We start from the raw sequence: 27,864 nt of genomic DNA, 5'->3' as shown, positions 1-27,864 counted from the left end.
TACGGGCGTGAGTGCGAGTGTTCTTCATGTTTTTAAACCTGCGATGATTTGTATTCTTCCACGACAAGCAGCTCAGAGTCGCTTGGCTCCATCATGCCCAGAAACAGGCTCGTACACAAATACGTTCAAAGTTGCCCTCTCCGCAGTTCGACTGTTTAATTTGGTCACATTTAATCTCTACCTGACATTAACCTGGAAACATTGCTGTAGCTGTTCCATGAGGAAAAACCATACAAACCGACAGTAGCCAGTCGGTCTCAGTTAGTGGGAACTGGATCCATGCTCCTAACTACCCTGAAGGCATTAACATCTTGGCTCCTTCCACTGTGTCAAAATATCCCACACACACACTATCAAAAGGTGTGAGAAGGAACTGCAGATGCCTCTCCGCCTACTTTCTATCTTTCCCCCCCCCCCACCCGACATCAGTCTGAAGAAGGATCTCAACCCGAAACGTCACCCATTCCTTCTCTCCATAGATGCTGCCTCACCCACTGAGTTACTCCAGCATTTTGTGTCTACCTTCAGTTTTATCCAAACCACCCCCTCCCCGGGTACCTTTCCCTGCAACCGCAGGAGATGCAACACCTGCCCCCTCGACTCCATCCAAGGACCCAATCAGTCTTTCCAGGTGAGGCAGAGGTTCACTTGCACCTCCTCCAAGCTCATCTACTGCATCCGCTGTTCCAGGTGTCAACTTCTCTACATCTAGACCAAGCTCAGGTTCGGCGATCGTTTCGCTGAACACCTCATCTCAGTCCGTCGTACCCTATCTAATCTCCCGGTTGCTCAGCACTTCAACTCCCCCTCACATTCCCAATCTGACCTTTCTGTCCTGGGTCTCCTCCATTGTCAAAGTGAGGCCCAGTGCAAATTGGAGGAACAGCACCTCATAATTTGCTTGGGTCGTTTACACCCCAGCGGTATGAACGTTGACCTCTAATTTCAGATAGGCCTTGCTTTCTCCCTCCATCCCCTCCCTTCCCAGTTTTCCTACTAGTCCTACTGTCTCCACCTACTTTCTATCTTTTTCCCTCCCCCCCCCCCCCCCCCCCCCCCCCCTCCGCCCCGACATCAGTCTGAAGAAGGGTCTCGACCCGAAACGTCACCCATTTCTTCTTTCCATAGATGCTGACCCACCCGCTGAGTAACGCCCCTGTCCCACTTAGGAAACCTGAACGGAAACCTCTGCAGACTTTGCGCCCCACCCAAGGTTTCCGTGCGGTTCCCGGAGGTTTTTGTCAGTCTCCCTACCTGCTTCCACTACCTGCAACCTCCGGCAACCACCTGCAACCTCCGGGAACCGCACGGAAACCTTGGGTGGGGCGCAAAGTCTCCAGAGGTTTTCGTTCAGGTTTCCTACGTAGGACATGGGCATAACTCCAGCATGTTGTGTCACACTGCCAAAGGAGGCAGCGTGGTGGCACAGGGGTGGAGCTGCTGCCTTCCAGCACCAAAGACCCGGGTTCGATCCTGACTCTGGCCACTTGTCTGTACGGAGTTTATACGTTCACCTCTTAACTGTTTTTTCTCAGAGATCTTCGGTTTCCTCCCATAGTTCAAAGACATACAAGTTTGTAGGTTAATTGGCTTGGTATAATTGTAAATTGTCTCTAATGTAGGAAAGTGTTAAATCGCAGGTCAGTGGGGACTCTGTGGGCTGAAGGACCTGTTTCCACGCTGCATCGCTAAACTAAACTAAAGAAACATAAATAATTTAAAATAAAGAAAATAAAATTATAAAGTGATATATTAATTTAAAGTCTAATGCAAGTTAATGAGAAGGTTACTATTAATTAAAATAAAATTCGCTTTTTAACTTTCTACCTACTTATTGACTGAAGGCCAGCCGGCCCATTCACATCAATGGGTTTATGCTGGATGGGGTAAAGTGCAAGGCTGGATTAAAAATACATTCACGTCTTTAGTTTAGTAAATTACTGATCAACCCTGGACATGATGGGGACAAGAAGTGTTTGCGTCTGAACTCCTGTGCATCCTGCACTTCTTGTATTGCAATGGCCAGGCACAGTCATCCACAGTGCACCAATATGGGTGTAGCAACTAGCCAACACTGCTCCAGGGACTGCCCTATCGCCACTATTAGCGACATAATAATAATAATAATAAATTTTATTTAATGGGCGCCTTTCAGACATCTCAAGGACATCTATAATTCCCATTCAGATTACATTCTTAGCACTGAAAAACTACCCCAAGATACTTCAGAGTCTTATCAAACAAATAAAAGGACACTAAATCACACAAGATGATGTTGGGACATTTGACCCAAGCATTGGTTAAAGAGGACAGTTTCAAAGAGGACTTTAATTAATTATAAACGTTACTGCAAACGCAGATAGTTTTCTAAAATGTAACTTTCTTATTGTAAACTTCTCAGGAGCACTGCAATCCCCAAACATTTGAATGGACTGAAGAATTCTATGCCCTGTTCCGTTTAGGAACAAAGGATAGATTATTGGTGGACAAAAGTGCTCTGAAGACTCTGAAGAAGGGTTTCGGCCCGAAACGTTGCCTATTTCCTTCGCTCCATAGATCCTGCCGCACCCGCTGAGTTTCTCCAGCACTTTTGTCTACCTTCGATTTTCCAGCATCTGCAGTTCCTTCTTGAACATAGATTATTGGTGACTGCATGGGCCAAGTTCAGTGGTGGAGCCCAGCTGGAGAACTTCGCCAGTATGTTCAGGTCTTGTGCGTTTATGCACCAGTCCTAAACCTCACCGTCAATAAAACTGATGAGCTGCTGACATGATCCAGGCTCCTGAGTTTGCATTTCCACACATGAAACTCCTGATAGAAGATGCTGCAGTTGAGGCTTTATGCATTGCAAGAGCAATATCTGAGATCTTGCTAAATGAAAGATTGCAGCATGGAAACAGAGGCTTTGGCCCACCCAGTCCACACCGATCATTGATCACCCATTCACACCAGTTCTACATCATCCCACTTTTGCATCCACTTCCCACACACTAGAGGCAATTTACAGAGGCTAATTAACCTACAATCCCGCATGTCTTTGGGATGTGAGAGGCAACCAGAGCACCTGGAGGAAACCCACGCAGTCACAGGGAGAACGTGCAAACTCCACATAGACAGCACTCGAGGTCAGGATCAAACCAGGGTCTCTGGTGCTATGAGACAATAGCCCTACCAGGTTCCACTGGGCCACTGCACCGTTCCTTAGTTCTAACATTAAACTACAAGAATAGACTAAACCCCATACTCTTCTCCAACTCAATATAAGAATTACATCTTGCCAGCTGTGCTAAACATGCAGTCCACATAAATTAACATTTTAGGAGATAGAGGAGAATTCTGATGCTGGAATCCACAGCAACAAACAATCTGCTGGAGGAACAACTCACCCAACATCTGTTGGAGGGAGGCATTGTCCTGACAAAGAGTTTTGATAAAGACGTTGACCATTCTTTTCCGCCCAAAGATGCTGCTCGACCCACTGCGTTCCTCCAACCGATTGATGTTCCTGTTAACTGTTTACCCTTGTGGATTTGCAGTGGACCAACGTGGTATTGCAAGCAGCAGATGCAACAAGCCTGGCTTCCAGCAGAGAAAACCAAAGAGATACGAGTTGAGCTCTCAATATCATTGAGCAATGTGCCCTCAAGCATGTTCTCTGTGTCTAAGTTTGCATTCCTATTATGACCTTGATCACACTGGAAAGTCGTGCGATGTGCCTGCTTTGCTACAGCACACATCTTCAGAAACGTTTGGTCTGCCAGCTGACAGTCTTGTCCATCAGGAACAGCCAAGTGTTCTGGTTGCCAAACAGTCACATTGCCTCAGCCTGTTGATCCAAGGCCAAGACAAATAGCACAAGCAATTAGTGGCAATTCGAAAAATAACAACAGAAATGAAACCTTCATAGTTTGACACCGAGGAGTAGCAGTTCTACTGCACCTATGCCAGAGCATTGGTGGCAGAAAATAGAGAGGCATTTATGAAAAGGTGCCAACAAGCACCGCATCAACATGGGAACAATATTACTGCAAACTGTCTGACAACAAGTCATGGTAAACACCTTGGAAATTAAAACCAGGTGAGGTGTTAGAGACATTAATTGAACAGTGTAACACTGTAGTGAGTACAGGTATCCATCACTAGAGAGAATTAATGAAACAGACTACATTGAACAATGAAGAATGGGCTGAGACAACTCAAGTTGCATTGGAAAAATCTTCTAAGTAACACCTCCACACGTTGTTGGAAAGGTTTGACAAGTACAAAGATGGTTCCAGCAGCATAACTGGTAAATTCTGCACAGCTGACCAGATGCAACAGGTCTGCTCAAAGTCCAGGATAATTACAGCCCAGGCCATCACCCAGACCAGATTTTGCACCATCAACATCTACACTTCACGCTGCCTCGGAAAGGCAGCCAATACAATTAAAAACTGGTCCCACCCCGTCAGTCCTTATTCTCTCTGCTGCCATCTAGCAGAAGGTACTGAACCTTGAGAGAGGTGCACACCAGACTCAGGAACAGCTTTTCGGCCCTTTTCCCCAAACACATGCTATTTGACCCACAAAGTTGCCCCGAAGTTTGCATTTTGCTCCTCACACGCGCGGTTAGGTGTCCGACAGAATCGGGTCATTACTCGTGATTCTCCAGAACGTGATCAATAAAATCTTGCAAGGTTTTGATAGTTGACTGTGCAACCAAAGTGGTCTATTGTTTGCCATGAGCACAGAAAGAGAAATTCTCCTGGTTTTGGAGGTCCTTTAGTAACTTGTCAGTTTCTTTGTTGAACTAAATTAAGGCGCATGTTGCAATCAAAAGCGCTTGAACAATTGGTTGGGAAGAAAGCCAAACTGTAAGAAAGACGACTGCACCTCCTGTTGAGCAGAAGCAAAGCCAATGCGTGTTTTTTTCACATGTGGTTGTGAACATTGAAGGTTGGTGCCAATGGCTTAGCAGCAGTGAAAGGAAACGAAGCAGCAATTGCCAATGTTGCAAAGCCTAAAAGTTTAGAAGAACTGCGTTTCTTGCTGCAGAATTATGTGTGATTCCTTCCAGATCTTGCAAAGGTGCTCACACCAATCAACCCTTTGTTGAAAAGGAATGTGAAAGGGAGGTGGGGCAAGAAGCAACAACGTACTTCCAGTAAACACATGAAGAACTAGCAAATTAAGCTCTCTATGTTCATCATAATATTTTTGGTAAGCTGGAGTTGGCATGTAACGTATTGAGTCATGGTGTAGGTACGATTGTATGACATATGATGTATAGGGAGCAAGAGAAGCACATCGCTCTTACTTATTGCGCTGTCGAAAAGTGCAAATGCAATTACGTACAGGTTGGGATGGAAGGGAATCTTGGAAACAATCTTTTATTCGATGTTAGAGGCAGAATCTAACACATCATCCACAACAGGGTGATAGGTTCAGCAATCCATCTAGCTCCAGGGTGATTTGCTTCCTCACCACTTCTGAGGTTTCTGAGAGGAGTGAGGAGGTGAGTGTAGGTCCTGCAGACACTACAAGTGGCCCAGAGGAGCTTGGCAGAGCTCATGGGTGCAAAGTGTAGGAAGGAACTACAGATACTGGTTTACTTCACTGATTTGTTGACCGGTTCTTCAGACGAAGGTAATTTTCTCACCCTTGATAAACACAAAACCTGAAGAAGGGTCTCGACCCAAAACGTCACCCATTCCTTCTCTCCAGAGATGCTACCTGTCCCGCTAAGTTACTCCAGTATGTTGTGTCTGTCTCACAGCTGAAGAAATGGTGCAGTTTATATAGGAGGTTTATAATGTCCTGCCAATGTAAGGATGTAAGGTTCCCAGTGCCATCCTGAATGCTCCTTCTCTACTTTGGTCATGGCCCAGGAGTAGCTGGAGGTGTTTGAAATTCTTTAAAAGCCCTTTGTGAAAATCCTTTCATCTTTTCTTCTGTTCACCGGGCAATCGTTTGCCCCGAAAAATATTGGAAAGACTGGAGTCTAAAGAAGGGACTCGCCCCAAAACGTCACCCATTCCTTCTCTCCAGAGATGCTGCCTGTCCTGCTAAGTTACTCCAGCATTTTGTGTCTTTCTTTGGTTTAAACCAGCATCTGCAGTTCCTTCCTATACATTGGAAAGAAGAGTTTATTTCAGGAATCTGGCACCAGGCAAGCAAAGGACATGATGTTAGATGTGAAAGTAGCAACCACGCATTGACAAATATGTTCCAGTCAGTGCATCTGAAATCAAAGACAAGAACCAGAGAGACTCAATGGTAAACTGAGTCCATGAACAGGCATTGAGAAGATCGATAGAATTTGCCCAGTGCAATGATTCTGTTCTATTTCATAACGTTTGCTGGGTAATTGGATTGGCAGATCACTGTCAGAACTAGTTCTCAAGTAAACTGGGACATGCACATGGAGATCTTAGCTCTTCTGTAGTATGTTCAGTTTAGTTTAGAGATAGTGCTGAAACAGGCCCTTCGGCCCACCCGGTCCATGCCGACCAGCGACCCCCATGCACAAATACTATCCTACACACACTAGGGACAATTTACAATTTTACCAAGCCAGTTAGCCTTAAAACCTGTACATCTTTAGAGTATGGGAGGAAACCGGAGCACCCGGGGAAAACCCACGCAGGTCACGGGGACAACGTACAAACTCTATACAGACAGCACCAGTAGTCAGGATTGAACCCGTGTCTCTGGCGCTGTAAGGCAGCACCTCTACCGTTGTGTCAGCATACTGGCTACGGTGCCTAAACCTACGTACTTCGCTTCAATCTGCTATGAGTGATTATCGATATTCGATAATCACTTTATCCGTATGTGAGGCTATTGACATTATGCTTCTCACAAAAGTCCAAATGTGCTAACTAAAGAAATCTAGCAAGCCAGCACCATCTGGGCAAATCAGATTTGGATGGATTATTCCAAAAACGTATAAAATTCCATATTTGTTCACGGGTAATGGAGATCACAATCCAAACCATTGCTTGACAACGCTTTCATACTGACAATTTCTGTGACAGAGGAATCACGGCTGCCCAGTGAATGTTGTACCCAGATTGAGATCTTGATCTTCAAACATTTTTTACCTCACTTGGTCAGTTTAATGGGCCAAATGCAGGCAGGTGGGACTAGCACAGATGGGACATCTTGGTCGGCATGGGCAAGTTGGGGTGGAGATCCTGTTTCCATGCTCTATGGCTCTGTGACCAATGGCTCTGGTAGCACCAACCAAGTGCTAAGAGATGGCTCCTGAAGTCTTCAAGAAAGAGTTAGATTTAGCTCTTAGGCCTAAGGGAATCAAGGGATATGGGGGGAAAAAGCAGGAGCGGGTTACTGATTTTGGACGATCAGCCATGATCATATTGAATGGCGGTGCTGGCTCAAAGGGCCGAATGGCCTATTCCAACACCTATTTTCTATGTTTCTATGAAGTCTGCAAAGTGCTCCACGTTTTCTAGGATCTCCAAAGGTGGATGTCAGTGATGTACAGTGATTAATCTACATACGATGTTTAAGAAAGAACTGCAGATGCTGGAAAAATCGAAGGTAGTCAAAAATGCTGGAGAAACTCAGTGGGTGAGGCAGCATCTATGGAGCGAAGGAATATACAAGATAATCATTCACTCGCCTGTTATGTTTTCTGCCTGTTCGGTCCACACCGCTGAGCCACATATACAAGGTTTAGAAACATAGAAAATAGGTGCAGGAGTAGGCCATTCGGCCCTTCGAGCCTGCACCACCATTCAATATGATCATGGTTGATCATCCAACTCAGTATCCTGTACCTGCCTTCTCTCCATACCCCCTGATCCCTTTAGCCACAAGGGCCACATCTAACTCCCTCTTAAATATAGCCAATGAACTGGCCTCAACTACCTTCTGTGGCAGCGAATTCCACAGATTCACCACTCTCTGTGATTGATTAGAAATGATCAGGAAAAAGATGAGCTTTCCACAATCACACTATTACTGCTGCTGCACACTAACATCTTGCTTATGTTGTCGCTCCTCCAATATAATTTATTTTGCCACCAACCAAATGTCTTGCATGCTTGACAGATTAATGAGTTGGCTCCATGGGCTATTAACATTTTTGCAGTTTAACTTATTCAGAGTTCAATGGTATCATTGTGTTGATGAATGCATCTTTAGTTTGCACTAATGCAAAAGCACTAGCATCAATCATTTCAACAGAAACTGCTGTCCTGCTGAAAGATAAATACACTACCATGCAAGTAAACCAATGCTCACCCACTTGCCAACATCGCCCCTTCATTTCCGATCTCTCTCTAAATAATGGAACATGAGTCAATTATGATTTCAATCTGCTACCAAACTAACCCATATTCCTTGGAGAGAGTGATTTGTTAGCATTGTACTGTTAACTCTGTAGCTCTAGTCCAAACCAAGTCACTCAAATGTCAGGATAATTAAACAATAACTGTGAAACTTGGTCGAGCAATTGATTAATATGCTGCCCTTTCACCTCGGGGTCAAAGATCAAATTCAATTTGGGCTGCCAGGATGAAGGCTTCATGTCTCTGGGAGATTTGATGGACAAACTCACCCTCCTCCCACCCTCCCATCCGCCCGCCCTCGGGCTCCTCCTCCTCCTCCCCTTTTCCTTCTTTCTTTCCCCCACCCCCCCATCAGTCTGAAGAAGGGTTTCGGCCCGAAACGTCGCCTATTTCCTTCGCTCCATAGATGCTGCTGCACCCGCTGAGTTTCCCCAGCAATTTTGTGTACCTTCACCCTTGACTCTGTTGTGGGTGAGCCCACGTCCAAGCTAATGGACAATCTCTAGAGCAGAAGCTAACAATGCTATTGACTGTGAAAAAATGATAATATTGAACTGAACATGTGGGGTTTCGGTCTGGTTATAAAAATAAAAGCATGACATTTCAAGCCTGCATACAAGACCCTCAAGACAAACCTTCTCTCTCTGATACTTGTGTTATGTGGGATGGTGAGAAAACTCGGAGCTGGATTACGCTGGAACTGGACTGCTCCCTGGGATTGGCTGCCACAGTTTGTCCATGTCCCCTTCTAATCTGATGGACCTTGATAGACATAAAAAGCTGGAGTAACTCAGTGGGACGGGCAGCGTCTCTGGAGAGAAGGAATGGGTGACGTTTTGGGTCGAGACCCCAAGATTTGGGTCGAGCTCTCAAACTATGGGGTCCAGCAACAGGTCCACAAGCAACTGAACAGCAAACTGTATTCGCCTTACTGCAAAACATGACCATTTCGAAGGACTTGTTAAAAGTCCTTTAACAACCAACACAGACAGCAGACGAGCATTGCCAGCTATTAAAACCAGCACTAACCATAATGGTTATCAGATGGTCAGTGGACATTCAGTAACTTTTAAAAAATCTATTAAAGTTTAACCAGATACATTTTCAAAATATTAAAAGCAATAAACTATAAACTGACAAATAATGAAAGTCTTTAAACTAAATAAATGTAGTTTAAAAAAAACTGTAACTTAACAGCCCAGTGGTATGAATGTCAATTCCCCTAACTTTAGGTAGCCCCGGCATTCCCTCTCTCTATCGCTCCCCCACCCAAGTCACACCAGCTTCTCATTTTCGCCCAACAAACTGCTAACAATAGCCTGTTTCCTTCATCATCGTTACTTTTTTGCATATCTTTCATTCATTGTTCTTTATTTCTCTACATCACCGTCTATATCTCTCGTTTCCCTTATCCCTAGTCAGTTGAAGAAGGGTCTCGACCCAAAACATCGCCCATTCCTTCTCTCCAGAGATGCTGTATGTTACTCCAGCTTTTTGTGTCTATCTTCGGTTTAAACCAGCATCTGCAGTTCCTTCCTACACTTAAGATCCCCATGTTGTCCATGGTGTTGGTCCCTGCTGTTCACCTGACTCAGGAGCCAACAGCCCTATGTCAGATCATGTCCGATCTATGTACCGGCATGTCAGATCATTTCTGGTGAACCTGGTGGAATCTCCGGCCGTGAATGGGCTGAATCAATGTCCAGCTATACCGCCTTCGATAGCGCACACAAGGAAATTTAGGATCCACTGCAAACGTTTTAATTAACAGCACACTCTCGTACTTCACTAACGAGTTCATGAAACGGGATTGTAAAGAAGTGCTGAGGCCAACTCTTATTTCTTTCGTTTCGTTTTGAGACACAGCGCAGAAACAGGTCCTTCGGCACCGAGTCCACACCGACCAGCGATCCCCGCACATTAAAACTATCCTCCACACACCAGGGACAATGTACATTTATACCAAGCCAATTAGCATACAAGCCTGTACACCTTTGGAGTGTGGGAGAAAACCAAAGATCTCGGAGAAAACCCACGCAGGTCACGGGGAGAACGTACAAACTCCGTACAGTCAAGCACCCATAGTCGGGATCAAACCCGGGTCCCTGGCGCGGTAAGGCAGCAACTCTACTGCTGCGCCATCATGCCACCTTTGATAAAGGGAACTTGCTGAATGCTGGAGTGTAGGGCCCATGGTGTGTTGTGCACCATCTAACCTGGCACCATGAAGGAATCACACTCAGCAACGATGTCCCTCTCATCACCTGGTGAACCGCTAGTGAACTAGATGTGTGATTTCAAACCATGGTGTCAGGATGAAGGCAGCTATGAGCAGGGATCTACAGAATGTGCCAAACTATTTCATCTTTCTGCTTTTAGATTCTTAAATGCCGAGAAAATTGGAATCAAATTCAATTTGTGTTAGATTAAAATAACATTTTGTCAGTTCGTCTAACAGCACACCCCAACTATGCACACTCCAATCCTGATAAAACATAATTGACCTGCCATGTACTACCAGTGTGAGATTCACCGCTGATTAGGGCACTTGGTTAACAGGAGCGGATAGCATTGGTAATCTGTAATCAGCTACTCAGAGCAGGTCTCCTGAGTGACAACAGTAAAGGGGAAAGATATTGTGCTGGACACAGGTAATGGCAGGAACAATAACACTATACTGCTGCATACGCAATGCCATTTGGCTAGTATAGGTCCCTGTAACTATAACACCCACAAAATAATGACATTAGCCACATACTGCAACCCTGTCAATATTCATAAATATCAGGAACCATGTCCACTTTGTTTTCATTTGGAATAACAACGCACTTTTTATTCTGAGACCCATTTATTCCAACTCTGTATTCATTAACTTTACTTCACTTTAAGTTGGATGTAAACCTCCCTCTCCATGATCCCCTTAAAGAGATAATTACAGGTGGACAAAAATGCTGGAGAAACTCAGCGGGTGAGGCAGCATCTATGGAGCGAAGGAAATAGGCAACGTTTCGGGCCGAAACGTTGCCCATTTCCTTCGCTCCATAGATGCTGCCTCACCCGCTGAGTTTCTCCAGCATTTTTGTCTACCTTCGATTTTCCAGCATCTGCAGTTCCTTCTTGAACAAGATAATTGCAGCTTGTCCATCCTCTGTAGTAAGGTGTAGATGATGTTAGGTATTGTTACTGCAGTTCAGCAATCAATATCATCAAAATGCTCATCCACTCTTTGCTTAAGTAAATTTCTTAATTAGCCATTAAGAATGAATTTCCCCTCAAATCTCTCCAACATGGCACTGATATTTTTTGGTGATAATTATTTTTAAGATCTGAACTCTAATGGCTAAATGGGAATGGCAGGATATGGAGCATGCTGTGCGCTCTCTAGATGTTGAGAGGAGCTGTGGAGCCCAGATTATTGGGAACAAGAGAGGGATTAGTATTCACTAAGAAATCCATGACCAGGAGCATTTTACCTGGAAGATCGCCCCCTTGCACCCCCAACACTGGACTGGGTGAGGATGTGCGCCTTAAGAAATGCAGTGTGAAATCACAATGGTCTACAATGCATCAAACAATTTCACACATTATGGTAAAACAATTGTGCCCGCCTAATTTTGTGGCAGTGCCCACACATCTAAACATCCTGGATCAAGATAAGCTGGATGTTACACCATCAAATGACACCAATGACCACACGACAAAGGTACCGGGTGATGGAACTCCCATGTCAATCGTGTCTACACTGTGGACCACAGGGCAAACCAAATGTTCGTGACACGCCAATGCAAGGACAAAATGAATATCTGGACAAAGGTTTCTTGGGCTCAAATCCTGCACCAAGCTGTGGGGTTAGGAGCAGATGCTGGTTTACACCAAAGATAGACAGAAAATGCTGGAGTATTACCCAAATGTTATCTATTGCTTCTCTCCAGAGATGCTGCCTGACTCACTGAGTTACTCCAGCATTTTGTGTCGACCTACAGGGTTAAAGGGCCTGTCGCACTTGGGCGTCATTTGCACGTCACGCAGATGGCGCGGACAGATTTTGTACATCCCAAATTCCTGGGGCGCCGCCACCCGCCATGCGCGCGTAATGCGTACCATGCGCGCATCACGTGCGCGTAACAATGCGCGCATCGTTCGTCGTGACGCGTAAATTATGTCGCGTAAATGACGCGCAAATGGCGCCCAAGTGGGACGTATGTAGGCAGCAATGTAGGCAGCAAGGCGAGGCCCGGGCCAGGTGCAGGTATCTCAGACTCACTAATTGTCCTGTACATAAACAGTGCCCAGCCTACATAGGGTGGGCAGTCAAGACCGATGCACTTAATCGGGTCAGTTATACAACAAATTGTGAGCAATGGTTTAACAAGTTGGCTTCAACTTGTACTTGTTCACATTTTGGGTGGATTTTCCCTCATTTTACAGCCACCCACACACACTTCTCCCCTCTCTGTTTGGGAGCATCATCTCCCAGCTGCCTCGATGAACTGTCAGGAATCCGGTTTGTAGAATATCTCATTCTTGAGATCAAGGCTGCAATGTAAACACAGGAAACATCCCTTCTGAAAACGTGTCGTGTTATTTTCAATACAGAGAAATATGGAGTCCCTGCAGAACCCAACACCAATTATTGAAAGCCAAAATATAGCTTTGTTTGGGGAGATGTCTGACTGCTGATAAGGCAATGCAAAATAGAACTGTCAGCTTTTCAAAATAGTTGATTAAACTGAAGGTTTTATGTTTGAGATGCCCAGTGTGAATTGTTACAACTGTTACACAGAGGCTGGGACTCTATTCCTTGGAGCGCAGGAGGATGAGGGGTGATCTTTTAGAGGTGTATAAAATCACGGGAAGAATAGATCGGGTTGGTGCTCAGTCTCTTGCCCAGTGTAGGAGAATCGAGGACAAGAGGACACAGGTTTAAGGTGAAGGGGAAAAGATTTAATAGGAATCTGAGGGATATCGTTTTCATACAATGGGTGGTAGGTGTATGGAACGAACTGCCAAAGGAGGTAGTTGAGGTTGGGACTATCGCAATGTTTAAGAGACAGTTAGACAGGTACATGGGTAGGGCAGGTTTGGAGGGAATGGGCCAAACGCTGGCAGGTGGGACTAGTGTAGCCAGTGTGGGCAAGTTGGGCCGAAGGACCTGTTTCCACGCTGTATCACTCTATGACTCAGAGACATGGAACTGCTTCCTTGGCAATCCAGTTTCCTCTACAAAAGAGAAGGTAAAGGTTGATATAAGCACAACCTGAAGTGTGGAGATTCCTGATTTCAGTAAGTGCCTTTCCTTTGAAAATAAATTCTCCTCAAATCCTTGGTATGCCCCAAGTAATCATTACACTGGCCAATCAGCGGCACCCATGCTGTGATCTAAGTGAAAATTGATTTGCAATGTAAAAGAATTGCCCGGCCAAACTACATAGAGTGCTAACAATACTGGGGTCTACTGAAACCAAGCCATGTAATGATATAATGACCTTTAATGAGCATCTGGGGAAGCTATTGAGTACCACAGTAATAGACAAAGGGCAAGAAACATCATAGCTGAACTGACACTAATTCAAGCTGATTGTCAAAGCAGCTGAAGAATGTAAGTAAGGAAATGTGATCTGCATGTTTGACCTGCCTTTGAGTCCAACCCCCAGTGCTGCCATTTCTAATTGTCAGATCGTCAACATTTCACATCTGCTCATATTAATTTAATGAAAATCTGATCCTCACCCCTCACTGTCCTTGTTTCACAAACTAGTTCAGGCCCTGAGCTACACTGATTTCATCTGCGCGTTTGGGCACTCATTATTCCTACTGCATTTACAGTTATCCATGAATCACTTCATCAGTCTACGGAATGTGACTCGTGCCCGAAGACCGGGAAGGCTTAAAGTGTCAGCGGTTATAGGGCGAAGGCAGGAGAATGGGGTTGAGAGGGAAAGATAGATCAGCAATGATTGAATGGTAGACTAGACTTGATGGGACGAATGCCCTTATTCTGCTCCTAGAACTCATTAACTTGTGAGATGCATCAGTAACTGGGTGGAACCCTGGGAGGCTGCAACTTATATGAGTCAAATACCAATTAAACCACAATACAACAGTTGCAGGAAATGGGAAATAAAAACAGCAAATGCTGGAAATTGTCAGTAAGTCTTTCAGCATCGATGGAGAGAGAAACAAAGTTAACTTTTCTTCACCAGAAAGAATGTCCCTAAACTCCCAGTTGCATAAAAAACAACTGGTTCTGATCATCAACTTTGTTTCACTCTCCACAGATGCTGCCTGGCCTGTTGAATATTTCACGCTGTTCCTATTTTTATTTTAGATATGCACATTCATACCGAGTGAATAATAAATAATTGAGTGTAGATATCTGACCACAAGTCATTATGTTGCATTTAAGCAAACCCAGCTGATGTACAGTAAAACACAAAGTGCTGGAGTAACTCAGCAGATCAGACAGCATATGTGGAGGGAATGGACAGACAATGTTTTGGGTCAGGACCCTTCTTGCAGTTCACGGAGAGACTTAAGGCCCTGTCCCACTTTCCCAAGTTAAAGCCCTGTCCCACGGTACGAGTTCATTCCAAGAGCTCTCCCGAGTTTAAAAAAAAATCAAACTCGTGGTAAGCACGGAGAATGAACGTAGCGGGTACGTCGGAGCTCGGGGACGTCTCTTAGTGGCTCGTAACGCGAACGCCAGGTACTCGGGAAGTCTCGCTAACGGCAGGTAAGCACAGGAAGACTCGTGAAGATATATCAACATGTTGAAAAATGTCCACGAGAGCCCTGAGTATCAACGAGTGGCCATTACCGTAAATCCCCGAGTTCGAATCAGGGCAAACTCGGGAGAGCTCTTGAAATGAACTCGTACCGTGGGACAGGGGTTTGACTCACGAATTCTCCCGAGTTTTCCTCTTGATCCAAACTCGGAGAATGTCCATAGCGAGTCCGTAGGATGCCGTAGATATTTCGTAGCGGCTCGTAATGCCAGCCATAGGTATTCGGGGCATCAGGTAATTCGGGACGTTTTTTCAGCATGTTGAAAAATGTCCACGAGTAAAAATAATAACCCCGAGTACCTACGACTGGCGATTATCGTAATTCTCCGAGTTTGAATCAAGGGGAAAACTCGGGAGAGTTCATGAATAACTCGGGAAAGTGGGACAGGGCTTTTATTCACATTTGATTCCATGTTACATTCCTATTTCCCACCAGTTAGAAGGCCATTAAGCCCATTGAGTATGACAATTCTCATGGCAATCCTATCATCTCTGAACCCTCTCTTATTCCTAGTAACCTTTCCTTCCTCACCTTCTTGACGACATCATCCACCCAAACTGGGGACAATTTATCAAGTCCAATCAACCTACCAATTGGCACATGATTTGGATGATCTTTGATCATAGAAAGATCATGATCTCTAGAACCTACTCTTGCTTCCATTTTCCCTTCCAGACGCTCCTTCCCTCCCTCTCCTACTCTCATTGACCTCCATATGCCCACCAATCTATTCAAACCCAATTCCTTGATCATAACTCGCTTACCTTTGGGATGTGGGAGGCAACCAAAGCACTAGAAGGGAACCCATGAGTTTATTGTAGATTAGCATTTAACCCAGGTCAGTAGGTTAGCAATAGTATTACCAACAGTATCACCATGACGCCCCCATTATATTCTCATTAAGATGGGGACACAAGGAACTCCAGATCTGGTTCCTTGAGCAAAAACATAAAGTACAGGAATGACTCAGTGAGGCAGGCAGCATCTGTGGTGGCAATGGATGGATGACATTGTGGGTCGGGGTCTCAAGAAGAGCCCTGATACAAAATGCCGCCTATCCATTCCTCCACAGATGCTGCCTGAACCACTGAGTATAAACGTATTAACTTTGGTCCCTTTTGACTGAATGGAAGATCTTGGGACATTTTTCCCTACTAAAGGTGCTGTATGAACCTAGGCCGCTGTACAATGAGATCGGTAACTCTATAGAAGTCCAAGGCCTGCCATTGCTACCTCAGTGATGGTGAAACAATGGGAGGTACTGCATACTCTCAATCCCTCACTCTCCGCCAACATTTAACATTGCCCACTTTGGTACAATGCTACGTACAATAACCTCAGAACAATGGCTATATTTCAATGTTTGTGCTAATCTACTAAATTAAAAGCAGCAAAATACATATTTTAAATGCAGAATGGGCTTCAGAGTTTTTTAAACTTCACTCTAGTTCCCAGTACTGTGGCCAAGGTGAAGCCAAAGGGTTCCTTGTGATTCGAGCTGTTGGCTTCTCTTGCCTAACTTCAGTTTGGGCGACTCATGAAAGGAGGCCTTGTATTATTCCTTGCAGCTGTACAAAATGTGCAGGTATAAGTGTATTAAACATTAGAGCTTGGCTTGTATAGACTACATCTGGAATTAGAAAGTTCAGAGCAGTTTTGTACAGGAATAAACATCCCCATCTCCCACTAACAGCTTAAAGTTGGACACAAAGCAACATGATTTAAGTCCTTCTTTTGTGAGCAGTTTTGATTACCATCTCTGGCACCTCACTGCCCTGAGTAAAGGTTTGCCATTGTGCATTGAGCTGGTAATTTCAGACGGAAAACTAACTCCAGACAGAGGTGACTCTGATTACTGAGAGATTTAACTTAATTTACAACAACTTCATTCAGAGTGAATGTGACCTCCTGTTGTAAACAGAGTAGTATGCTGTGAAATAAGATGACAGAGTTACTACCTCGTATCATTTAGCAACAGCACCGGGTCAAGTCTTTTGATTCACCCTTCCAACAAGGTCAGTCTGAAATGAGCTGAAGTCTCAGGGTTGGGTAAAACAATGAGATATCTGGCATTATGTTCCATGTTTACAGAAGGTTTCAAGTTCACTACACATCTGTTAAATTACAGGCACCCCAGTCAGTGTTTATTAATTGGTTTAACTGCCTTTAAATCCCTTTTCAGCAACTATATTTCAGATGTTTTTGAACTTTGGACACTTGCTCTGAGAGTCATGCGAACACAGAAGTGACTTTTTCCACCTCCATGCTAATCATGGTTTGGACTCCATCAACTGTCCCATCATGGTGAACCTGGGATAGTTGGGTGAGTAGACAGAGACTGATCTCCCCAGTCCAGCAGCTCATGAATGAGGTGTTGGCACTGCTTTGGACTGATGCAAGTGGTGGTGGTTTGACAAAAATAAAGAGATAATAACAAACTTAAAACAGAGGGATAAACAGAATAAAACAGCCTAATTCAAGAGTTTCATCCCACTAATTCTGGCAATGTGCTTTAACTTTAATTAAGTCACTTTGCTATAGATAATCCAAATGACATTTAAATACATAGAATAATTTCAATACCACACTGTACTAAGAGCATCCACATCGAAGCTGCACTGTGGGTCTCCCATGCCAGCGAGCTGACCCATGCTCTAAGCCAAGCACACACAAAGCAAACATCGTCACAAGGAAGCTCAATGGACAAGGCAAAATACGACTTGCTGTACCACAAAACACAACACAGAGGGGAACGACTCCGCACATGACTGACATGGAACAGCATGGTTTTAAACTTACAGGTACGCAAACTGGTGGAGCAATCATTAACAGAGACAGAAGAAAGTGGGAAGGTTCTCTCAAGGGTGTCCAAGTTACTATGTACACTGTCTGACATGCAAGTGCAGTCGCGTTCAGAGCGTCCGCAATCAAAACAACATGCGAGTTTCATTCTCTTGTAGATGGACATCTTGGCTATAATCATGTTTTCGATGGAAGGAGAGGAAGAGGAGCAGGTTAATGGCAAGGTTATTCAGTCTGGCAATTGGAAGGAATCAACAAAGGATCTAACACAGGCCTTAGTAACATACGCAGGCTTGACAGGAGCGAAGAGCTTAGTTCATTGCAATAAATGTTGTGATGAAAAAGTCATTTTCAAAAGTTGACAAGATAACTTTGAACATATAATTAACAATCTTAAGTATTTTCAAGCCAGTGTCACATTAGTTACTTTACAACATAACCACCCCCCACAGAGGTTGGTGAGAATTTCAATTATATACCTGGGCAATCTGGTCAAAGCAGGCAATGAGAGAAAAGGCACAGCAGTTTTGCTGACTGCTCTTTCTGCCACTTTCTTTCGTTTTGCCAAGGCTTGTAGTGCAGTTGAGAATTTGGTTTAAGAAGTGATTTTTTTTTGCCACCGTACAAATTGGAGGTAGCACATAATTCTTTCAAGCACCCTTGATGCTGAACCGATTCTTGTGCCAAGTGATTCACTTGCACAATGAAATTAAAAAAACAAATAATATAAAACAGGATTTAGTTGATGAAACAGTATTAGTCGAATGAGAAATAATTTCAGTTTCTCACATCAAGTATAAAAAAAGAGTAAAATCAACCATGGTTGACCAACTCATTATTATCACCAGAAGGACACACTTAAAGCTCTCGACTGAGTCAAGCTCTGACCTAAGGCCATTTACTGTATATCAAGATATTGGCCAAGCCAGGGTCACATTATGATTGAGGATAAAAAGGCACTAGAAGGTGATAGATGAGAGGCATCTTCAGGAGCATCCCCATTTCTCCACAATCTTTATAGCAGTTGGTTGCAAGACATTTAATTTTCAGCAATTTTTTATTTTTGGTGCTGGCTTTTTCCGGTTGCTGAAAAAAGAATGATCATATCATGCAGCAGTAAGCCTGTTCAATGCACGCAAAAAAGGCTGTTCAGTTTGTGCTGATATTTCAATAAAGAAAGGAGCATCAAAGCCTAATCAAAGCTGGCGATGCTGAGGAACATCAGCCTCTTGTCTTCCTTTGAGTGATGCCAATCTTTTCGGGCTGACAGTAATATACTCCGACAAACCTTTAAAAGGAATGGCATCTTGATGGAGGTGAACTGTGTTTTGATCTCATCTCTTGAAATGAAACCAAATACTTGAGCCAAATTATTCTTCCAAATCAACAGGGAAGCAGGGGGGCACGATGAGAGGTGGGTGCCTCTTTTTTTTGGAAGTCAAAAAAAGGAAGACTTGAGGAGATTATTTCGGAGACCATGCACAAGTGTCGAAATAACAGCATGCTGGTTTAAAAGAAAACTGGCTTCAACCTCGGCAATCCAAATTTAAATAAAATTCAAAAAAGGGTTATTAAGATCGAAGCATTCAGAAACGTTAACAAGTCTAGCTCATTTGTCAACAAAAATCCATGCTGTAAGAAATACAGTGAATTTGTTATGGTAATAAACACAAACAGTCACAGGCGGTGACATGTTGAAAAATGTTAGTTATTGATGGGATGTGTATGGTTCTATACATGAAGGACGTGTCTACTAACTCAACACGAAAACTGCTATATGGATTATTTGCAAAAACATGTTTATACTGCCATTTTTATATGGAGTAAAAAGATGATTTGGGTTTAGATCATCTTTTTAGGAGGAGCTGAAATGGCAGCTCGGGTTGTTGGAGGTAGGACAGGGAGTGAAGAAGGTCTCCGAGGACATCTAGTGGTTGGGCAGAAGCCCACATTCAATAATACATGGAGACCGACCGCCTGGAGTCAGTCCCACAAGTGAGTTAGAGCGCCCCCCTACCCATCAACTATGACAAGTTCATTTCGATTGGATTCAGTATTGCTGACTCTTGGCATGACTAAGGAAACTCAGTCTGAAGAAGGGTCTCGACCCGAAACGTCACCCACTCCTTCTCTCCAGAGATGCTGCCTGTCTCGCTGAGTTACTCCAGCTTTTTGTGACCATCTAAGGAAACTCAGTTGTACGATAATCATGAGAGAGGTTTTTTCGATTGGTGGGGGTTTAACATGTTGCTTTTATACTCGTTCCTCAATTTGTGGGCCTTCTTGGAGTAGATAGTCATCTTCGTGAAAATACAGCAGCTTTGGTAGCTGCAGATTCACAGCGCTCTCAGATCAATGTGAGACATCCAAATTTTCGCTCCAGTCTAACTTTGAACTTATTTCCCCGCTGTACTTTTTATGGTTGGAGGCTTCTGCCAATGGGGCTGTTTCTTTTGTGAAACTGAGATTAAAATGGCTTTGCACCTGAAAAATTAGTTGTTGGATTGGACTGTTTGATCAAATTTACTGAGCCAGGAACAAATGAGATGAATATCCCGTGAAATTCTCAAATGGGTTGAGAAATGAAATGCACAAACACAACATTCTTTCTGACTTAACTTAGCTTTCCTTAAATATTCCTCAAATAACTTTTTTACTTGTGATGGTCTTTCTTTCTCTCCTTCCTGTTTGGCTGGGCAATGATTAGGACTTAATGCTGGTGGAGTATTCTGTTACAAGTAATGGTTCTTGTATCAGCCCATGCTTTCTGTTGGGAGAGAGTAGAGTGCAATTGGTGGTGAAAGGTTAAAGGTTAGCAGATGCAATCTGGGGGTCGTGAGTCTTGTTTTCCCATCTAGGTGGGGGGCAGCAGGGTGATTGTTGACTATGGTCTTGGCTAAGATCAGCTAACTCAGGACAAACTAACATCAACATTTGGATCTTTAACCACTTGCATCTGTGATCAGTTATTGCCAGTGCCTTTTTGTCTAATGGGAATGCCTAAGCCTCTAGCTCTGAAGCAGTAATACAGACAGAACTAAGGCCCTGTGGACTGCAGTCTAACACGAGGTATCAAGGGACTAGAGCAGTTGGATATGCCTCATGTTTGGGTCACCAGTACCATACACTTCTCATACAGTTTGAGAGACTTATAAGTGGATCCTTGCCACCAGAAATGGGCATGATATCATGACCCTCACATAAATAAGCCAAACTTTGCAAAATGGCTTTGGGGTAAAAGAGGACCTTTGACCCCTGTTTCCTACCCTGCAAAAGCCGGGCCTGTAGCACCTCCCTCTCAGCTCTAACTTGCTTTCCCACTCACTCCCTGCCTTCCTTGCTTTTATTTGGTTCCGGGCTGCTGTATTTTCTGCAGATTCAAAATGATCTGTAAGCATTGCTGAAGATGATGTGCGCGTATGCATGCAACATAAAAAAAAACCTCTTGCTTAAGGTAGACAAGTTGGATCGCAGTCTGGGCAACAGAGAACCTGATTTTACTCACAATATATCACTACCAGTGTGCAGTTAAAATATAGAGTTTCATGTTCCAGGGCAGCAAGGAAAAAATAAATTAAAAATACATCAATCATCAAAAGGTACTTGCAATCATGTCATACATGGAGCCTCATTTGCTTGAGTTCCACGAAAAGAGGTTTAAATTTATTTGTGATTTTTCTGTTTCCCTACAACATTTTCCACAATTGTGAATTAACCTAGAAAGGGATGAATGCTTAAGACATTTATGTTCATCCTTCAATACCTTCGACGCACCAGTCTCTATCACATTGTCTTCAACAAATCATCTTGTACAACTCTTCCCACCAACATACCCCCATCATCAAATTTAAAAAACCCTCGAAGGTCCACTCTACTTCCATTTCCAACCTAGAACAGATTTTCTTTGCAAATTCTGGACGTTCTTTGAATAATTTAGATTACAATGAAAAAATAATGATACTTTTAAGCTGAATTTTTGTCATGCTTTCAAGCAGTTGGAGTTTCTTTTATTTTATTTTTTTTTAAAGATAAAGCTACTCACTTTAATTATTCTTGACCCCTCTGTGGATACATCAAGTTTTTTTTTAGCTTAAATTATTAATAATGGGTCTAAAAGGTTTGGACGAATGGTTAAGTAGGTCAGGTATATGTTAACAATGTGACATGACTAATGCCAATGTAATGAAAAATCTGCTGGAACTCCTGCCTGAAAGTGACAGCAGCTACTAAGATGTGTGTCCTTATCAGAAAAAAAAATATCCTTGCGATTCTGGTTCTGTGTCTCGAACATTGCATATTGTTTGCACGGCCAATGTGGACTGTAAAATACAATGCATTTGGCAAGGATTGTCTTTGTTTTTCCAGCTGACTTGGGGCATTACCTCTGGAGTGTTCAAACAGCAGCAGTTTAGCTCTGACAAGCTCTTTCTTCAGCCTCACTAATCATGTCATTTCATTTATACATCTGGTCTACATCACATCATTAATAGATTGAAATTTGGACTTCGCATTTTCAGCTCACCACTACTCTCTGCGTATTTAAAAATAAATTTTTTTGCATGTGGCTTAATCACATTAATGCTAATTATTTTTTTGCTCCCCAATCTGTAGCATTCATTCATTTTCCTGGATTTGTCATTATATATTAATGGCATAATGTTAATCTAAACCTGCCTTCCTTTCAGGTAATTAAACTTCCTTTCATGTAACCTGAGTAATGTTGCTCTTCATTTAGTTTCCATTGCCATGTTTATGTGAGTAGGTTAAAAGAGCGGGCGGAGGGCATTAGTGGCATTGTTACGCTGGCATGATGGTATGCCCAGAAGCTGGGCAGATGCCACTGAGCTAGTGGGACAATGGGACAAAGGGAATCACTCCATAAGTGACTCTCCAGCTTGTTTGATTAGTCGGCCTCAGGATAGCAATGGAATAGCCTTTTGGTCCGCCACATTGGCAGCTGAGAACATTTGGCATGAGGGAGATCCTTAAGGCAAGGATCTATGTCGGTCAAAAAATGTCAGTGGAAACCAAGTTCTATCAACGTCGCAAATTGAAGCAATACATCTTGCTAAAAAATGATAATTCCACTGCTTGCCCCAGTCTTAGAGCCGCATTGCTTTTAAAGAATTGACTTTCAATAATTATCAGAATTGAGTTTCCATGCACATTGGCCTCCATGCAATTTGTATTTAAAAGGTTTATACTCTGTAACAGGCTTTATGGCTATTGAACCAAAGTCTGCCAAATGGGGGCTATAATTAATGGGCAAGTTGCAATAAAAAGTGCACCTGTACGCTTGAAAGCTGTTAAAAATGAGTGTGCTGCTGTTGGAAATCAGACATTTATGGCGGGTTGTTTATATTCAATGTCTACAGGGTGAGTAAATGGAGGTTTAACAACACAACTGTACTCCATCTCCGATCTTCAGTGACAAGCTAATAACACAAAGCACTTGATGACTGACCGCTATGCCCTTCACCAGTATCTGCACACTGGAGGCAAAACACCTCAACATTGGTCTCAAATTGTAATCAGTAATTACAAGCCGTTGACACAAAGATGAAGGAATCGTTACTTACGTCGTTTACAGCCACATTTCTTAATTCTTTTTGTATCTGTGATGTCATCATGACAAGCCTTACAGTAGAAAAAGGCCCTAAAGAAATAGATTGTAAAAGGACCAGTTACTGGGCTGTAGAGGTATATTTTTCATTAATCTCAAAGGTCGAGGGTAATGTCTTAAACAGTCAATCTTTACTGAACACATGTAAATTCAAAGTGACTTACAGCTAGTATTTAAGTTTTAAGTTTCCCGAGCTTGTTTGGGGGAAGTGATTTGTCCCAAATGAAGTAAAGGTGCATTCAAGAACACATTAAAAGAGGAATGGCCTTTCACGTCATTAATCCTGCTTCTTTCCCAGAGCCTTGGTGCTATCATGGACTTTACCCGACATACTTAATCTCCTGAGGGAAAGATGTGTGAAATTTCTCCCTGACCCCCCCAAGGTAATTGACTGCAACTCCAGAATATCAATCTATCTTAACAAGGTCTATTATTCAATCCCCACCAGCTGCCTTCTACCAAAGACGTTTCCATGGCGCCAGAGTCACAGGAACCATTGTGTTTCCGAAAGTCGTTGATCATCCCTGTCGGTACGTATCATTATAATCTTCAGATATGTAGCTGCTGCTTTTGAAGGGGGTTCATCAGCACAGCCTGGACTGCTTTTGCTAAGACTTTGTTCCAATATCCACACCACTCTGCAGGGGAAAGGACATTCTAATCTCCAGTCGTGCCTGAGGCTTGTTAATTCTGCTCTCATTTCCTGCAACGTTGTGCTCAATGTCCAAGTTAAATAATTGGCGCACATCTACATTATCCGTGGTTATCAACATTTGAGGAATCTGGATCTACTTCTGAATAAATTCCTCCGATGATATTTGGTTTTGAGAAGATCCTTTCATAACAAGCAACAGTCTTTTCACATTTGTTTTGTTTTTTTGTCTACTTGGCATCTCGCTGTTGAGGATGTATGACAAGGGGGTTAACGGAATAATTTCACTCAGTGTCTGGATTTATCCATCAATGCAGAGTTATTCTCATTTTCCTTACAGCATTAGCGTAATGCTATGCAAACACAATTTGGCACTGAGCTACTCAGAGTAATTTTGTCATGTAGAGAAAAAAAATCGATTCAAGGGGTAGGCTTTAAAGAGCCTTGTAAAAAGGAGAGGGAGGCAGGAGGTTTAGAGGGGAGATTCCAGAGCTCAGAACCTAGGCAGCTCAAGGCACAGCCTCCAATAATACAGGAACTGAAATGGGGGCTGCTCAAGAATTGGGAAGCAAATATCTTGGAAGATGAGATGACACCACACGGATGAAGGAGTGGTGCTAGAGTGGGATCTGAAAACTAGGATAATATCTTTGATGAATTAAAATCAGGCCACTTAACAACAAATCTTCCAGTGTGGAACCAGTCCCTACCACACCAGTGGGAAAGAGGAGCAAATGCAGTGACCAAAACTGGTCGCATGTAAAAGAACACGAGCAGTAAGAACAAGTGTAGTCCATAAGACAGACACAAAAAGCTGGAGCAACTTAGCTGGTCAGGCAGCATCTCTGGAGAAAAGGATTAGGTGACGTTTCAGGTCGAGGCCCTTCTTTAGTCCACATCCCTGTTTGAACCCACCCTACCATTCAATAAGATCTTGGTGGATAATCTACCTAGTTCACTTTTGTACATCCCTCAATTTCTTTGGAGTAAAGGGCCCGTCCCACTAAGGCAATTTTTTAGGCGACTACAGGCGACTAGGCTGTTGCCACATGGTCGCCAAGGTGTCGCCTGTATGGTCGTGAGTCGTCTCCTCAGTCGCCCAAAGAGTTGTAGCGTTTTTCTGGTTGCCGCCGGATTTTCAAAATGTGGGTTTGACGCCAATGAGCGTAGCTAGACTTCTCCTGACGTAGGTGCTGTCGTAGGTTGTCTCCGGTTATGACTTCGGTGAATTCCATTGGCGACTACCTACGTCAACCTACGCCAACTGGTGACAGGTACCGGCGTCGAGAGAAGTCAAGTAGCGACAGGCATGGTCTTGAGTTGTCTTCAGTTATCGTCGACAGGGTCGTAGCTTGTCGCAGGTGGACGTAGGGGTTAACTTCGGTTGTCGTAGGTTGTCACCTGTGTCATCTCGTAGGTTGTCGTAGGTGTCGTTGTAGAGTGCCGTAGATGTGGTTGTAGGTGGGCGTCCTAATCTCGACCGGTTGTTGGCAGCTTGCCGTAGCTTGACGTCGGCTAGGTGGTAGGTTGATGTAGCTTGTCGTAGACATTGTCGTAGGGGGGTCCAGTCGCTGTTATTTTGGCGACCTGCTACAACTGCGACAGTCGCCGTCAGTTACCCCAAAAAATCGCCAAAGTGGGACAGGCCCTTTACAAACTCTATCAATCTCAGAGTTAGATATCCTTATTTACTGAGCATTGAATGTAAAACCAAATGTGGAAGATTCATAACCTTCTGCGAATTGTACCAGGCTGTGGAACCGACTCAAATGAGAGAGAGGAGTCTCAATAGCATTTTGGAAGGGTCAAGAAAAAATAGACACGGATGTAAGGTGATCGGTAAGGGAAGCACAAGCTCAGGATGATGAACATTTGTCTCGCTGTGAGTGATAGGGTTCTAGACTACAATGCATGAGAGAACGGGAGGCATAGTCATTGTATATTTGACATGATAAAGAACAGATAGAAGACTATTTCACCGTTTAAAAAACATTTAGACAGTTTCATGGATTGGATAGGTTTAGAGAGATAAGATCTAAATACAGGCAGGTGGGACTAGTGTAGATGGGACATGTCAGTCTGCAAGGGCAAGTTGGGCAAAAGCACTTGTTTTCATGCTGCATGACTCTATGACCCATTAACTTAAAAAACTTAGAGTACAAAAGGCCAAAAGAACAAATTCAAGATTGAAACAAGGGAATCTCTGCACATTGGACCTCATCTCAGACAGAGGATGTCTAAAGTCATGTACGATGGTCTCAATCCTCAGGTCCCTCTCCAATAAAGCTGCTCCTCTCAAATTTAGTAGTGCCAGTGCCACCAGTGTTGAGGACAAGTATTGGCTTGTAAGGCAATTTTACATCATCCTGAATCACTTGACCAAAATGTCAACTCATGCCAGAGTGAGGTATGGAGCCCCCAGCAAGTAAGAGCTGAACAAGGAAGCTCCACCTGGAAGTTGTCCTCTATCCACACACCATCTTGACTTGGATCTACATTGGCTTTCCTTCACCTTCGCTGGGTCATTATCATGGCACTGTGGTGACACTCATACCACAAGGACTGCAGTGGTTCAGGAAGGCAGCTCACCACCACCTTCTCAAGGGCAATTAGGGACGAGCAATGCTGGCTCAGCCTGTGAAGCCCATATCCCTTGAATGATCATAACAATAACAAAAGTTGTGACTGCCTTTAGCAGAGGAACTAATCTCCCAGCTCACTATCAGGGCCAATATTCAGGTGTAGAAAGCTTGCGTTACTGAGTACTGTTGGGGACACCAGAGAAATCATTTCACTCCAAGAGCTAAGGATGAACAACTACCACCTGCATTGCTCAGCATTGAACGGCAAGATAGTCAGGTGGACGTTCTTCAAAAGACAGATTAACTAAATCAGCCCTCCCCACTCAAACTGAGATGACTGCGATACATAGGCCTTCTGAGCAGGTGGTAAGATGGGCGCGCGTATTCGAGGGCATGCTGTGCCAGGATTAATTGGAGGAACAAGAGGACTCATGGACTTCACTCTAAAGATGCAGGCATGTGGGAGGTGGGGATTTTAATTGATCATAACAGGAGAAAAACTGGCATCTCCAAGTTCACAAAAGGAACAAACTCAACAGATTGAACAGAAAATCGACTGAAAGATGCATCTGAACAGAGCACGCATACTGCAACCACTGTCATAGATCATTCAAGTCGTATCACATGGAAACAGGCCCTTCGGCCCAACTCATTCATGCTGATCAATATGCTCCATCTACGCTAGTCGCATTTACCTGCATTTGGCCCAAACCCCTCTAAATCTTTAAGAAGGAACTGCAGATGCTGGAAAATCGATGGTAGACAAAAATGTTGGAGAAACTCAGCGGGTGCAGCAGCATCTATGGAGCGAAGGAAATAGGCAACGTTTCGGGCCGAAACGTTGCCTATTTCCTTCGCTCCATAGATGCTGCTGCACCCGCTGAGTTCCCTCTAAATCTTTCCCATCCATGTATCTGTCCAAGGTTAGTTTAGTTTAGAGATACAGCACCTAAACAGGAGACCACACACTGAGACCGCACACACCAGCAATCCCCACATATTAACATTATCCTACACACTAGGGACAGTTTACAATTTTACCAAAGCCAATTAACCTACAAACCTGCACGTCTTTGGAGTGTGGGAGGAAACCTGAGCTCCTGGAGAAAACACATGCAGGTCATG

At 43.7% G+C, this 27,864-nt stretch overlaps 1 protein-coding gene across 17 annotated transcripts in view; it reads right to left on the bottom strand.

Annotated features, from left to right (window-relative positions):
• kcnma1 (potassium calcium-activated channel subfamily M alpha 1) overlaps positions 1 to 27,864 on the bottom strand; it is a 525,320-nt gene that overhangs the window by 102,786 nt on the left and 394,670 nt on the right. For 9 of the 17 annotated variants that reach the window (XM_033012641.1, XM_033012633.1, XM_033012642.1 and 6 more), the window contains one exon: positions 23,462 to 23,538. In XM_033012641.1, coding sequence (XP_032868532.1) covers positions 23,462 to 23,538 — 77 coding nt within the window. Of the gene's footprint in view, positions 1 to 17,879; positions 18,054 to 21,387; positions 21,397 to 23,461; positions 23,539 to 27,864 lie in introns of all 17 variants that reach the window. The other 8 variants (XR_004410008.1, XM_033012629.1, XM_033012628.1 and 5 more) reach the window with 2 other exon arrangements.

Source organism: Amblyraja radiata, chromosome 37 (assembly GCF_010909765.2).
Source record: "Amblyraja radiata isolate CabotCenter1 chromosome 37, sAmbRad1.1.pri, whole genome shotgun sequence".
NCBI lineage: Eukaryota > Metazoa > Chordata > Chondrichthyes > Rajiformes > Rajidae > Amblyraja > Amblyraja radiata.
Note: the sequence above shows the minus strand (reverse complement) of the source record. Positions and strands in the feature narration are given on the sequence as shown.